Source organism: Choloepus didactylus, chromosome 3 (genome assembly GCF_015220235.1).
Source record: "Choloepus didactylus isolate mChoDid1 chromosome 3, mChoDid1.pri, whole genome shotgun sequence".
In the NCBI taxonomy this organism is placed as follows: Eukaryota; Metazoa; Chordata; class Mammalia; order Pilosa; family Megalonychidae; genus Choloepus; species Choloepus didactylus.
Window position 1 is genome coordinate 131119629 of NC_051309.1, and position 16213 is coordinate 131135841.

The following is a 16213-nucleotide window of genomic DNA, read 5'->3' on the forward strand; positions in this document are numbered from 1 at the left end:
TAATTCATCACTTACCCTTTCATTGCAATTTTTTTTCTTGTAGACCAATTGCTTGACATGACAGATGGCCCTGAAAGTTGTTTTTTAATTGGATTTTTCTAAAGAAAAGCACCTTAAATGCATCGATTTGGAACCGTGTTACTTACAGCTCCAAAGAATCTGAAAAAGTGTTTCAGAGTCCAGCAGCAGGGCTCAGGGAACCCAAACTCAGGAGCTTTAGGGCTCCCTATTGCTGAAATGTCTAGGAGGATTCACTCTGGGCTTTAGGTTGGCATTTAATTAGAAGTAAATGTTCTGTTATTTTTTTAACTGTCTAAAAACCCTTCTATTGAATTTAAAGGAATTCTCCCATCAGGTCTTTTGTAACATGAAAAATCTCTTCTGAAATGCTAACAATCACTCCCTAATTTATTTGGCTTCTAGGATAATGGCTTTTCTTAACCTAGGGAACATACATGTTCAAAACAATAATTATAGGGATATGTGTATTTCTTTCCTGCATGCTGTTGCTTTTTATAGACAAAACAAGTAAACTCCAGTAGACAGAGCTCTTTGTAAACAAATAACTTAAATAACCTATTACACATCATATAATTTGAAAAAATAGAAATGTGATTACTTTGTTCCATATGAATTAAAGTGTTACTCAATACATGAAGAACCAGGAAATTGTGACCAATTCTCAAGTGTTAAGGCCAATTCTATGACGACCCAGATGTTCAAATCATGAGACAAAAAGCAGCTATTACAACTATGTTCAATGATAAAAAGGAAAATATTCTTCAAGGAAGGCAAAATAAAGATATTTTCAGATAAAGGAGACTAAATTTTGTTGGCACAAGACCTGCACTACAAGAAATGCTAAGGAACATTAGATGAAATGAAACAGAATCAGAGGGGAACTTGAATCTTAAACAATGAATGAAAAGCATTAGAAATGTTTATTTTATGTAAGCATTAGAAATGTTTATTTTGTGTAAATTAACCTCACTAAAATTGATTTTTAAAAATTTCAAAGCAATTTTCCACGAAAATTCTGAATGTAACCAACTGCCACAATTGAAAACAAAGCAGACAGTGACAAGAATATGCTTTGCTACAGGAAAACTCTCTAGTTTCATCTTCCCTAAGGAATGACATCTTCTGCTTGGGAATAGGTCAGATCATTTGCATGACTTTTTTTTAGCCAGGAAATAACTACTTTGAACGACCCGACCCCTTTTCTTCTACCTACAAATCCTATTTTGAGTGATCTACAGTTGCTTTAAAGTATGACAGAAAAAAAACTGCCATAAAAATATTAAGATTATGAAGTATCCATCCTATTCATCATTGTGAAAATCTTGGCTACTGCACTATAATTTCATTAATCAAATTATATACAATAAATGAGGTTAAAGCCTTGATTTTTTTCCAATAGCATAAACAAAATGGGGTAGAAGAAACATGCTGATCCATTTAAAATGTCATAACTCTCAGCTCTGTTCAATCCCTGACAATTTTCAAAATGAAGGACATTTAAAAATTATTCTGTATCTGAAATGACATTTAAATGTAATACCTGACCCTAGAGTGGATCCTGTACTAGAAAGGTAAAAAACTATAAAGAACATTATTGGAGCCAACTGGCAAAATCAGAACATGAATGATACATTAAAGTATTATAACAATGTTAAATTTACCAATTTTTTTTTTTTAACGGTATGGTGATTATATAAGAGAATAATCTTTATTCTTGGGAAATACATAAGCACTTAAGGATGAAGGGTCATGGAGTATGTAACTGGCCCTCAAAACTAAAATAAGCATATAAACACACATACAGAAAGAGACAGAGAAAGAAAAGAAATGATAAAGCAAAGGGGGTAAAATGTTATTAATAGACGAATATGGATAAAGGGTGTATAGGTGTTCTTGTACTATTTACTTTTGTAACTTTCCTATAAGTTTAAAATTATTTCCAAGTAAAATGTTAAAAACAAACAAAAAATGTAAAATCAACCAAACCACTGGTATGTAAATAGTGACAACTGGAAATAAAAAGCTTAATTCTAATAGGAAATACTTGCTTGTGGAAATCACTTTATCAAGCCACTACAGTTGCTATTAGAAGTATCCAGAGAAACAATAAGGATATTTAACATGCAATATTTTTTCTAAGCTTAAACACTGCAACAAACATGGATTCTTCTTGCTTCATACTCCCTAGGATTTATTCTTTACACATACAAAGACATACATGTTTACAGGAAAATACATTTCCACATGGGCTCTCTCTCTCTCTCTCTCTCTCTCTCTCTCTCTCTCTCTCTCATTCTGCTTCAGTTAGGAACTTGGAATTTAGTTTTTAGGCTTTAAAACACTTACACAGGCAGAGTTCATGATGTCCTTAGTAACAATTTTAAGGGGAATGCTCTTTGGTTGGTCTTTCTCCTTGGCCAGACTGATATATCTAATCAAATTCAATAAAAACCCAAAATAGATTAGGATGAATTTAGCTAATAGCTTATTTTAAAATCAACCTATGTTGCTAATATTTTCAATATACTTTGTTATTTGTTTTTAAATGCTTATGGATAGACTTAGCAAGATCAAACTTTGGATTGGAAGAAAATATACAAAGATATTTCAAGAAAATAAGACATGGTTCAGAAAATAACAGATTGCCCTGTCATGTGACATTTGGGCAGTGGATAAGGTACTCAAAACTTTCCCGCCTGGGTTGTGGGGACCAAATGTAGGAATTAATGGTTACTTTGAGAATTATTCAGTAGAAAAACTTGCATTTATGGGATTTTAATACACATTTGAGAATAACCTTAGCTCCAATCCATGGGCTGAAGAGAAGGGAAAGAAGATGAGAGTGGTAACCAGAACTTCTCCAAAAACAAGCAAATTATATATGAGAATGAGAGAACATTATTTACAGAAGCAGCCAACATAAACCTAAACAAGAAGTATTTGAGGATAGTCTAACAATTTCCCCTAAGGAGAGAGGGAATAGTTTGGCACTTCTTTGCAGTGACTTGCATTTTTTAAAATCATAGATTAATGATTAAAATATAATGATTAAAATTAAAATATGCTGAAAAAATACCTTTGAAGGAAAGAGTACCATTGATCCTTTTGCTCTGGAGAACTGAAATAAACAAAAAAAAGGAAAAGGAAAAAATTAAGCCACATAAAATGCTTTTACTAACATACTGAGTGCCATTCTAGATAAAAATATCAGCAGTCTGTTGGTACTCATGTGAATGCATATGGAAATTGTGCTCTCTGTATAACTGGGCAATTGATGGATCCTGCTCTTTTATAAGCAATATTACAGAGATGGGAAGTAGGTCTTTTAGTGGAAGGTAATTTGGTTTGGAATCTAAGCACTTGACTGCAGCAAATTCATTCACACTATGTGATCGTGGCAAAATCACTTAACTGTTCTGAGCTTCAGTTTCCACACTGAAAAGGGGAGTTAATTACACCTCAGAGTGTTGTTCTTGTATCTTGAAGTGTTATTCAACTATAAAGTACATTACTATTCAGATTAAATTATACTTAAGAAATCTGGCATTTGGATGGAATTATCTTGGCCCAGAAACAAGAACATCTTTTTAGTAAAAACTAATTTGATTTCTTTATACAGAGAGCAGAAATGTAATATCTTAAAAATTAATTCTTAGAAAACTTATTCTTTATTACTCTGATCAAGAGCAACCCACCAACTGCTAAAAATACTAATGACTAACATTTTCTCAGAAAACCACTGCAGCATTTAATATTCAAAGTAAAAAATGTTTTAAGGTCCATTCATACATGGACTTTTCACTTACTTGCTTTTTTTTTTGTGGTGACAAAATGCACATAACATAAAATTTGCCATTAATGACATTTAGTACATTCATAATGTTGTAAAACTATCAGCACTATCTAGTTTTGGAACATTTTCATCAGTTCAAAAGGAAACCCTGAACCCATTAAGCAGTCACAACCCTTTCCTTACTTCTCAGGTCCTGACAACTACTAATCTACCTTCTGTCTCTATGGATTTCTCTATTCTGGACATTTCACATAAATGGAGTTAGAAGATAGGTGGCCTTTTATGTCTGGCTTCTCTCACTTAGCATGATGTTTTCAAGGTTCATCCGTGTTGTAGAATGTATCCGTACTTCAGTCCCTTTCACGGAGGAATAATATTCCATTTTATGGATATTCCACACTTTGTTTACTTACCCATTTATCAGTTGACATTTGGGTGGTTTCCTATTTTTGACTATTGTGAATAATGCCGCTATAAGCATTCGTGTACAGTTTTTGTTTGAATGCCCATTTTCAGTTCTTTTGGTTATATATTCAGGGGTGGAACTGCTAGGTCATATGGTAATTCTATGTCTAGCTTATTGGGGAACTTGTTAAGCTTTTCCACAGCTGCACCAGTTTATATTTCCAACAGGAGCAGCTCTTCCCTTTCTCCCAGTAATCACTTCAAGATCTGCTTCATATGGAGAGCAGACCCCCAACCAACATATGCACATGAACACAGTTTCTAATTACACCAATTTGTAGAAGAGAAATAATAGCAAATAACAAAGGCATTAGGTACCAGGCACTGTTGTAAATGTCTTTCACATATTCACACAGCTTTATAACCAATATAATATATGTAAACCTTGTTTCCACATGTTTTCCCTCCAAGTAAAGAAAAACTCCCTCACTAATGACTTTGTATATTCTCATTTTTTTCTGCTTCCTTTCACCTGAATCACTGAGGAGATGAAATAGGAACCAATAATCTTTAGAGAAATCTATCATGAAAACGAGACATGCACAGGATGAAACAAGCACATGTTTCTTCCTGACCATCTTTGAAAATTTTTCCTTGAGCCATCTGCTGCATTATAGAATTTAGTAGATTAACAACTTGTAAACATTTTAGTTGTCTTGATTTTAAGATGATGTGTGGGGTTTTGGCAGAATGGGGCAATGAGGAGAAGGAAAAGTGCTGAGTGTATGTGAGGAATACTCACTTTATATGTAAAATAAGTATGGGGAATGGGTTCCAGTTGTTCAAAACAGCAGACGTAAGTGTTGCATGGTCACTGTGAACCCAAGAGTGCCAATTCAGGATGTCTAGGGTAAGGGACCATGTTCCCCATCTTCATCCCAGTCTAGGAACGTGTCTTGGAAAACTAACCCGCACTCCATGAATTATATCTTTGTTTTTGATAGTCACCTCTCTATAGATACCAAATCAGAGAATATGACACACAGCAATTCAGGCAACCCAGTATTTGATGATATGATTCTTTTTATTTGTATGATTAAATACTAATTCTGAAGGGAATTTATTTGGGAGTATAAATGCAATTTTAAAACTTAATTTTGGAATATTTAATTATACTTGCTCAAGAAAGGTCTATTTAGCAGTTAAACAACACAGATAATACCTGGGCATAAAGTGAGGAGGATGTTGGAGAGTGGGTCCTAGAACTTTCCTCTCTCAACTCTCCTTGCATAACCCCTGAACACCTACTCCCAAAGTAACTCAGAGGAACCGTTTGAAAAACCATGATCAAAACCAAAGGATAATTACTCCAATAGCTCCAATTATTTACTATCAGCTTGTACATATTTTAGTGAAAAATCCTTTGGAGAAAGTACAAGGCATACAAGTGTCTTTATGGGAGTCAAAAAGTGAGTCAGTGGCTTAATAGACAATCAGATTAAAATGTCTTCCTTAAAAAAAAAATAGAGGAACAAAATTTGTTCATATTTTTCTATCCATCCTACACAATATAAAGTTGACTTTATAGCTAATGCATATAAAGACAGGACCAAGCTGTGGTTTTTACCTGAAGCTGGCCTTGAAATTCAAGGTGGGCCAGCCCAACATGAAGGACCTCTTGGCCCTGCGGTCGCCTCCCCCTACTTCATCCACGCAGTCTGCCATCCAAATGGTGCTCAGTGGTATTTTCATTTTTATCTTAAAGTTTTTTCTATACCTAGAAAGATAACCACATAAGACCTTTGTTAGTTGTTTCTTAAATACTGTGGGAGCAGAAGTGCTGATAATGACACCAGTTTTTGCTGTTCCAGGGCAAAGCATGCCTTATTCATTTCTATTACCTCAGTGCACAGCACAGTGAATGGCTAGATGGGGCCTTTGCTAAGTGTGTACTGAGTAAAGTCTGGACCAGGAAGGCCTTGAAAATACTGCATTGATTGCAGCTAATAGCCATAGACAGGTGGGTTTATTTTTCTGAGTGTTACATTTCGAGTTTTGACCAAAACTCTAATTTTAAAGTTACTGCCTTTTTAAAGAACTGTTAATTCATTTATTATTTATGTCTTACATACTTTAAAAATATTTGTGTGGTGGAAATTAGATTAAACATGTGTGACATGAAAATACAAAACTTTTTCTTAGGAGAGATAGACTAAAAAATACAATCTTGAATTACAGGGATTTAAAAACATTTTCATATTGGTTTTTATAAGATTTTCCAGCATAGGTTATTTTAAATTTCCTTTCTTGAGATTTTGCTCTTATCATTTTCCCTTAGATTCTGGCTAAAAGCGGAAAAGTATAGCCTAAAGACTGAACCTGACTTAAAAAAAAAACAAACAAAAAACCCAGGGCAAAGGCCAGTAAGTCTTACATGTAAGTCATGGACATACTTCCCATTTTTGTCTGGAGAGTCAGAAGGTGATTGACAATTTCTGTGTAATTCCTCTTGGATCTCTGACATGAAAATTATCATATCTCTTGGCTTAATTCAGAAATTTAATGCTCAGGTGGGCCTCAGATTTAAATAGTTAACAGCACTAAGTAGGACACCTAGGGCTCCTGGGCACATCACTTTGGGACTCCCTACTATTCAGAACCACTTGTTGAAACACTAAAGCTAAAATAAAATAAAAATCTCATGTGGAAACAACCCCATGACTCCACTGATTCATGGAAGAGTCAAAGTTATAGCTCTTCAACAGAATTTATGAAATGAAAATAAAGTTGCTTCTATATCTTATTTCAATATTTTCCCCTATTCCTGTGTACTTGAAGATTTTTATTAAATAAAACTGTCAGATAAAATCCTTTTTTTCTAGATAGCAACTCTAAAGTTATTCTAAAACTAAAAATACATGATCAATTGGAAGGATAGACATTATCTGCTTGTTTTTACAGATTTTGTATTTTCTAATGCAGACATTTGTCTGTATAGACAGTTAAGTACTGGGAAAACTTCTACATACATTAACCTGGAAAAAAGTCATTTCAGTAATTCTCTTCTTAGTTTAAAAAACTGTTAGATTGTTTACTCCTTTTAATCCCAAACCAAGCAACCAACTAAAAGCCCAGAGTATAGCTTCTAATCACCTATGACATGTATTGAGCATTTACCATGTGCCAAGCACTCTTCTAAATATTTTATGTACATTATTTTATTTAATCCTCAAACAAATGCATCAGTCTCTATTAACTCCATTTTAAAGATCAGGATACTCACAGAAAGGTTAAAAAGTGCCAAAAGCAACAGAGCCAGAATTTGCACCCAGTCTAACTTTTGAGTTTATCGTTGTGACATTTGTAATCTATGGGTGTTGACTTACCTTCTAAAGCTCATGAAAGGAAGAATAGTTTCAGGAAATTCTACCTCAGCTTTTCTACCCTCAGACCTGTTTTATCTCCCAGAGCCATTGGGCTTTCTGATTGTATTGTTTTTTTATTTTGGTGTTGAGGGGATAAATCTTAAAACATTTATATCCACAAAGTTAGATGCTAGCTTGAAAATATTTAAAATGTATTACAACAAAGCTTTATATTCAAGTGAATACTCCTAAGTTCCCACTGTGTTTCCTCATTCTCAATCACCAACTCAATTAGACTACCTCAGTAGACATTAGAAAGCATGACTCTAACATAAACTGGCTCAAAGAAGAAGAGGAGAAGGAAGTCTGCAGTTTTTATTTATATGGTGTACTCACTTACCTATACATCTAATTAGATGACTAATATCCCTCTTGCTTTCTTCTACTTCAGCCTTTATCCTTGGCAGGAATGCCCCAATAAACTGTGAAAATTTACAGAATTCTAGGGAGATTTCCCCCATTCTAAGATAGGAGTGTTTCCCTAGAGTAGGGGCCATGGTATACTCCACAAATATCTGTCTATAATTTCACTGATCTGTTTATATTTTCACTAAAAGTCATCTTCATCTTTTGACCTAAAAAAATAACAAAACTCATTTTTCAATATTTCTGTATTTGCCTAATAACTTAATATGAGGATGTTGACTCTAATTCCCGAGAACAAAACTTTCTAATGTAGTATAGAAAAAATGACAATAACCTCAAAACAATTTTCACTTTTGTTAATATCCAGCACAACCAAAGCAAATATAATGCCTTTGTGAAGAAACAAATGTTTAAATTCCCTTTATTATTACACACAGACTTAAGAGACACTTATATTGACCAAATACATATGTGGCAGTTGGTCAATTATTTATTCCACTTGAGTTTATTTCTGTAGCATTACCTAAAGAATGAGAGAATTTTGAACTGGAGCCTGAAGGTGAGCTGAAGTAAAATGGAACCTAAGTCACTCTACTCCTTATGGCTAAGTGGAAAAACCAGGCACTAAACTCAGATGATTAATTTGAACAGAATAACTGATTCAGGGCATAACACAACTCTACATTTAAAAGTGAAGTATGCAAGTTTGTTATTGCAGGGGGCTATTTCTTTTTAGTTGTTGTTACTTCTTTCTACAAAGAAAAAGAAAAAAAAAGGAAAAAAAAATCTTTCCATAAATGTACCCAAATGTTCACAATGGGACTGATCATAGGTAGTGGGACTGATCATAGGTAGTTTCCTAAAAAACGTGGTCTCCAAAAGTCTCTGTTCTCTCTATCTCAAGGGCTTTGGGCTTATAAACCAATTTCTATTATTTCCAATGGATGTAGAAACTATACAAAAATATCCTTTATGAGTGTAGTTTCTTAAAGAAGAACAGTAATACAGAAATTGATATAGGTTTTGTTGCATTATATCTTGAGTGGATGAAAAGAGTTATCTCAAAACAATATGTGTAAAATGGAAATGCTGCACAACTTTTTTGATAGTGGGTCAATCAAAATAAAAATTCAGGTCTTAAGTAGATGGAAAGGGAACATCATCTTTATATAAAATGTTTTTGGCAGAATACTGTAGGTTCCAGAAACCCATTGACAGGTTAGCAGTATCCAGAACAATAAATAACTTAAATAACTTCTTGTAAGAAAACAAATAGTCTTCTACTCTCCCTAAATATTACCATACTGTAAAGGTTAAAAAAAGCGAAGGACAACATGTTTCTGTTCCCTCTTAAACTTGGAATGTGAGTAACCTGAAAAGTCCTAACAAACAGGAGGTGAGAGATGTTGTTGCCTGTTGGTTTCTCTCTCAGGTTGAGCACAGATGAGTACGACCTGGAGTGGAGGAACAGCCTGACCTTGGGATGAAGACAGACTGGATTTGAGCCCCTCCCCATGATATCCGAGGTGGATGACCTCGGGCCAGTTACTGAGTCTTTCTCTGGCTCTGTTTCATGTTTTCTTACCCAAAATCTGGAGATGATAATAATACCTGCCTTGGAGGGCTGTTGGGAGAGTTACATGAGACATCTGTGATGCTCCTAGTGTGGTCTGAGAACCCATCCAATAAATTTTTGCTTCCTACCTTCATCTTGGTTAAATAAAGAGAAAGATAACTAATCTTCATTAAAAAAACAAACAAACAGATATCTCTATCAATGGCCCTCACAGCCCTTCAAATGGACCTCATACCAAAGCCTGGGCAGACAGTCTTTTTGCCTCTGCATTCTTTATGACATCACCAACGCCACAGCTACATCTGTAGACAATTTCTGTCATCCAAAAACACATTCTAAAACATATTTATTACCTTTATCTTTGCCTCATTTTTTTTTTTTTTCCCCATTCATTTTTCAGTTCTCTAAGCATTCTGTTCTATTTCTTAACAAGATGGAAACCAATCAGATGGAAGTGAGTCTTTTATTCCCCACAAAGGAAAGGTTGATTTCAATGATCAGAGAGAAACTAAATGGTTGTGGAATGTTCTATGAAATCCAGAAATATAGAAAGAATAGAGGTAGCAATACTACCTTTTAGGTAAAAGCCTGTGTTCAAAATGAACAGACCTAATTTGAAATGTGGACTCCACTAATTACTAATGTGGTGACATGGGGGAAGCCACTATACCTCTAAATATCAAGGCTGTCTACAGAACAAGGAAAATAATTCCATCTTGTAGAGTAGTTGTAAGGGTTAGGCAGGATTAGGTATGTTAAATCCTTAGGATAATAACTGACATATAATAAGCCACTGATAAAATGTACCTAACATTATTAATGTCACTCAGATTAGATACAGTATTTTGCTAAATTAGTACTTGATCTCACATGTCTTATCTATGCATGGCATAAACAGAAGCCAGGGGAAGAGGAGAGAGAAAAGTTTAATTTTCCTCTAGTCACTAAAAACTTCCTGATGGGATTTTGTCTGTTGAAATATTTTATGTCTCTTATGATGTTTCATAAATAATGAAAATGAAGATGGAGCCGGTAAATGGGTGACCAGAACAGTCAATTCCTCCCATCTCCTATCCTTCATACATTTGTTGAGCAATCACCTGATTCTAGGCTGGTTATTAGTTTATTGGTATTTAGGGTTGAGGGGACAGTGCATCCAGTTGGTTTTGCCTCCAACATATATTCCAAATTCTGTGCTGCATCTTTATTTTCAAAGCCAGTACCCAGATGTACCCCTTGTATTCATTCATCATGACTACTGCCTCCCCTAACCAGTCTCCCTGCCTCCACTCTTGCCTACTCCCTATCTTCCAACACTCAGAACAATACGCTGAAAATATAAACCTGATGTGGTCACTTCCCTGATTAAAACCCTTGGGAATAACAGCCAAACCACTTACCATGGCCTAACAAGGCCCTGTGTGACCAGATCACTGCCCAATTCTCCAATCTCGTACCTGACATCATGTCCCTGGGCATCAGGCTCCAGTCACCTCAGCCTTCCCTGAACCGCTCCCCACCTTAGGGCCTGTCATTCTCTCAGCATAGAAGGCTCAGCCACCTAATTTATGAATGGCCTTTTCTCATTTCATAGGTTGCATTTAAATGCTGCCAAATCAAAGATGATTTCCCAGACAATCTCTCTCTAACACTGTCCCATGCTTCCCCACATGACACCCTATCAGTCTTCTAACTAGAAGCACTAATTACGATCTTTAATTTTCTCCCTCTTATTTTTATCATTTCTTTATAAGCCCCAGGCAAGAGGGACCCTGCTGCACATTCTCAGTTGTATACCCTGAAGTGGCACATTACAGAGCATGACCTCCATGAATACTTGTTGAATAAATGGAGGACAAAAACATTTGCAAAACAAAAGGAAAAAAACTATTTTCTTATAGTAAGGGTTAGTGAAAATGCAGTTTACAAGTGAAAATATAATTCTAAAGAACATCAGGAGAGCATGTAGCGTATACATACTTGGAATTAGACACAAGCAACAAATCACTGAACAGGAATAGGTGACGTTTCTGCCTCCTCCAGCCTCTTTTGAGTTCCACAGGGCCATGGATCAGCAGAGTACGAATGGGGCCCTCAAACGATGTGGTTTTCTCATTGTCGGTATCCACATCAGTGGAAGAGCTTTGCCTGTAGCACATCAAACAGCATAAAATAGCTAGTTAATGGTCAAATATAGGATAGAATTTTATGCTAAGGGTCAAGGGTGACACAACTGTTAAAAATTGAGTATCGATCCCCAAAACAGGACTCTGCAACTCAAATTTAGGAGTCATTGAGTTATAGTATTTAAAGCTATAAAGCTATAAAGAGATGGGTCACTTAGAGAATTGGTGTAGATGGAAAACAGATTCAAGGACATAGCCCTGAGACATGCCAACTCCTAGAGGTGGGAAAAAAGAGTAAGTAGCAAAACAGATCTGAGCTGTCAGTGAAGAGGAGAACCAAGAGGCCAAATGTAGAAAGCATTACAAGAAGGGAGAACTCAGCCACGGCAAATGCTGCAACAAGGCCAAGGCAGATGGTTACTGAGAATTGACCATTAGATTTACTAACACAGAGCTTATTAGTGACCCTGACAAGAAAAATTTTAGTGCAATGATGGGAGGAAGGCTTAATTAGAGGACTGTGCTAGGCAGAATGCCTTTCCAAAGATAACTACCCATTAATCCCCAGAACATTTGAATATGTTACATGGCAAAAGATACTTGGTAGATACAATTAAGGTTATGAACCTTAGAATGGGAAGATTATCCTGGTGGCCAGAGCTAATGACATGAGCCCTTAAAATCAGAGAATTTTATCTGGCTGGAGTTGGAAAGATGGCACAGAAGGGGAAGTCAGAGAGATTTGAAGTGTGAGAGGACTTAATCCATCATTGCTGGAAGGAGCCACATGGAAAGTGTAAGAAGGAATGTAGCCAGTTCTGAAAGCAAAAAGAGGGTAGGTCACAGCCAGCAAGGAAAGGGGGACCTCAGAACTGCTACCTCAAGGAACTGGATTTGGCCTAAAACTTGAATGTGCTTAGAAGCAGATTCTTCCCTAAAGCCTCCAGGAAGGAAAGCAGCCCCACCAATACCTTGATCAGCCTTGTGAGACCCAAAGCAGAGGACCCAGTCAAGCTCACCTAGACTTCTGACATATAGAAATTGTGAGATGACAAATTCCTCTTGTTTTAAGCCACTAGGTTTGTGGAAATTCATTACAGCTGTAATAAAAACCTAGTATAAATTTTGGTACCTGGAAGTAGCGTGCTGCTCTAACAAATAATAAGAAATGTGAAAATAGCTTCACATCTGCAGTAGGTGGAAGCTGGAAGAATTTTGAGGACCATGATAGGAAAGGCCTAGACTGCCTTGAACAGTCTGTTGGTAGAAATGTGGATGTTAAACACTCTGCTGGTGAGGGCTCAGAAGGAAGTGAGGAGTATTACTGAGAAAAAAAATGGCCTTAGAGAAATCCTCAATCATTGTAAACAGATTGTGGGTAGAAATACGGACTTTAAAGTTTACTGGTGAGGTCTCAGAAGGAAGTGAGGAATGTGTTATTGAAAGCTAAAGGGAGCTCTTTGTTATATGTTAGCCAAAAGCTTTGCGGAATTGTGCTCTGTAGTTATATGGAAAGCAGAACTTGTGAATGACGAACTTGAATATTTAGGTGAGAAGACTTCCAAGCAAATGTTGAAGTTGAAGCCTGGTGTCTTCTTGCTGCTTAGAGTAGTATGTGAGAAGAGAAAGATAAACTGAGAGAAGTATTGTTAAACAAGAAAGAACCAGAACTTGATGACGTGGGAAATTCTCAGCCTATTAGATAAGAAAAGATCCTAAAATTAAGAGATTGCTTTTGAAAGTGTGGCATAGAAAAAAGTTGAGTGCATGGCTGTACAAAATTTTATTAAAACTTCAGAAAGATTAAAAGATGAGAGTATTCAGTCACACATAAATCTCGTTGAAGAATTTAGGGTGTGGTTCACAGGTCCCCTCAATTTAACCAAAGGGCTTCTAGGAAGTTTAAGGGTAATTCATTGTCCCTCAGGTATCTCAGCAGAAGCCAAAAGCAGAAAAGGAATTATTTCAGAAAACGTAGTAGATCTGACTGCTATCTAATGGAGTGAATATCAATGACATCCACAGGAGACCCACAAAGTTCTTAAAAATACTTCCAGCTTGAACTGAAAAGGACAGGAAGTATGGAATGAAAGAAAGTTGCTAGACCCCAAAATTCTACTAACAGCAAGCATGCTGATAAAACTACTGGGCTGAAAATACGTGCTAACTTTCAAGAAAAAGGAAGGATGTCACGGAAAGCAGCACCAAAGCCTCGGCGGAAGAACCAAGTAGCCAGAGGGTGGAGTGAAGAGTGGCAGAGGACCATCCTTGGAGGTCTCTTTTAAAGCTAATAATCCAACCCCCGTATCCTGCATACACAATATATGTCAAAAGTCACTATTTCAGAGAACCCACATCGCTATTTAATCTGGCAGATGTCAATGATAGTAACATAACACTTAATCTGGAAAAAATAATATTTACTTACCGTATTATAATGAAAGTCAAAATGAAGATATCAGAAGTATTCTGAAGCTGTAGTTACCTACAAATATTTGTACTAATTTTGATTTTAAGTGACAGACTTAAAGAAAAGTTTCTACTGCATTTTTGAAGGAAAAAATAAAATCACATTTCCTTAATGCTGAAACTAATTTATATCTTTAAAATGTATATTTCCATTCAATCACATAGTATATATTTACATAAGCCACTATGCTGCACTCTGTAGGGAAGACGAAGTTGAATCTGACAGTTTTCAGTCACCAAGCACTTAAAACATGGTAAAAAAGGAAACACAAGGCAATATGTGGCCTAACATAGATAAAATAAAATGATATGGAGACTTGCAAAGAAGTAATTATAATTTGGTTTCATGGTAACAGGAAAATTTAGAAAATTGAGGATTCTGGCAAATAGACTCCCATCATCTAAATCCATATTAAAATTTTGGGAAAAAATGTTAAAACAAGTTTCAAAACATAAGAAAGAGCTAATAAAATGGACTCAGATATTATTTGGTTGGGTTATGTTACGCTCTAGCAGGACACTTTGACCATAATAAGTAAAATAATTAAATTGAAATGAACATAAAAACTCCTTCACAAACAGGGTAGACTTTTTCAAGGACCTACAGAAAATTCTTTACATTGAGCCAAGAAAGTGCCTCCCCTGGGAAGTTAAAGCCTATTCTCTTGTCCCCAGTAGCACTAAATCTTATGAACACAAGAGCCTTTCATAAAACTAGTGCTGAAATTAAGAATTAGTTCATATATTTTAGCGGAAACAAGACAGAACCCTTCCTGTGATTGCCAGTCTGTTTTTCATGATTAAAAATAGTATATTAAAACACTACCTTGTAAAGCAAAGCCTGGAATGACCACCTAGAAGCTTGGGGTGCTTTTTGAATGACGTGAACATCCCTTTTTCTTCACTTCTTAGCACTGAAAGCCAAGTGTGTCTACAGCTCTTGGCAGAGGACTGCAAACAAATCCTGCACCCTGAGGATTCCGCAGTTGCCAGGATCACTCGTCATTGTGACGTCAAGGTTCTATGGCTCATGCCATAACTGACAAACTGCTTTCCCTGATTTTGCCTCCATCTTTTAATAATTTTTTTGAGTTAAACTTTTTACTTTCATTAAACTTACCAACCTGGAGAGGGGTGGGCCCTAATTCAGTATGACTGGTATCCTTATAAAAAGGAAATCTGGACCCGCAGAGAGAGATTTGTGGGATTCTGGAGGCAGAGGTTGAGTTATGCCAGAAGGCAAGGGCCACCAAAAATCGCTGGCCTCTGGCAGAAGCCAGGAGAGAGGCGTAGAACAGACTCTTTCCTACAGACTTCAAAGGGAACATAGTCCTTCAACACCTTGATCTTGGACTTCTAGCCTCTAAACAGTGAGACAATAAATTGCTGTTGTTTTAAGCGATTCAGTTTGTTGTATTCTGTTATGGCAGCCCTAGAAAACCAAGACAAATATCAACCAGGATATTGACATTAAAACAGTCAAGATACATTTCCATCACTGCAAGAATTCTTTATATTATCCTTTTGCAGCCATACCAGTTTCCTTCCCGGTCCCACCACCACTTTAATCCCTGCAACCACTAATATATTCCCCATTTCTGAAATCTGTAATTTCAAAAATGTTATATAGAGTCATACAGTATGTAACCTTTTTGAATTGGCTTTTTTTCACCCAGCATGACATCCTGGAGATTCAGCCAGGGAATTGCAGGTATCAATATTTCATTCCTTGGAATCACTTAGCAGTATTCTGGTGGGTATGGCTGTATCACAGTTTGCTTAACCACTCATCCCTTGAAGGACATGTGTGTTGTTTCCAGTTTTGGGTTACTATGAATAAAGTAGTTAAAACATTCACGTTCAGGCATGTACACGTTTAGGTGTGAACGTAAGTCTTCATTTCTCTGGGATAAATGCCCAGGAGTGCAATTGCTGGGTCATATGGCAGTTACACGTTTTTAAAGAAACTGTCCAACTGTTTTCCAGACTGGCAGTACCATTTTACTTCCCCATCAGCAATGTATGAGTGACT

General features: G+C 36.1%; 1 protein-coding gene across 1 annotated transcript in view; it reads right to left on the minus strand.

Moving 5' to 3' along the window:
* LOC119530433 (rho GTPase-activating protein 20-like) overlaps positions 1–15187 on the minus strand; it is a 39647-nt gene extending 24460 nt beyond the window's left edge. The window contains exons 1-5 of the mRNA XM_037831471.1: positions 15117–15187; positions 11567–11734; positions 5847–5996; positions 3098–3139; positions 2362–2452 (exon numbers count right to left, since the gene is read on the minus strand). Coding sequence (XP_037687399.1) covers positions 2362–2452; positions 3098–3139; positions 5847–5996; positions 11567–11734; positions 15117–15187 — 522 coding nt within the window. The remainder of the gene's footprint in view (positions 1–2361; positions 2453–3097; positions 3140–5846; positions 5997–11566; positions 11735–15116) is intronic.
* Positions 15188–16213: the final 1026 nt, after the last annotated feature.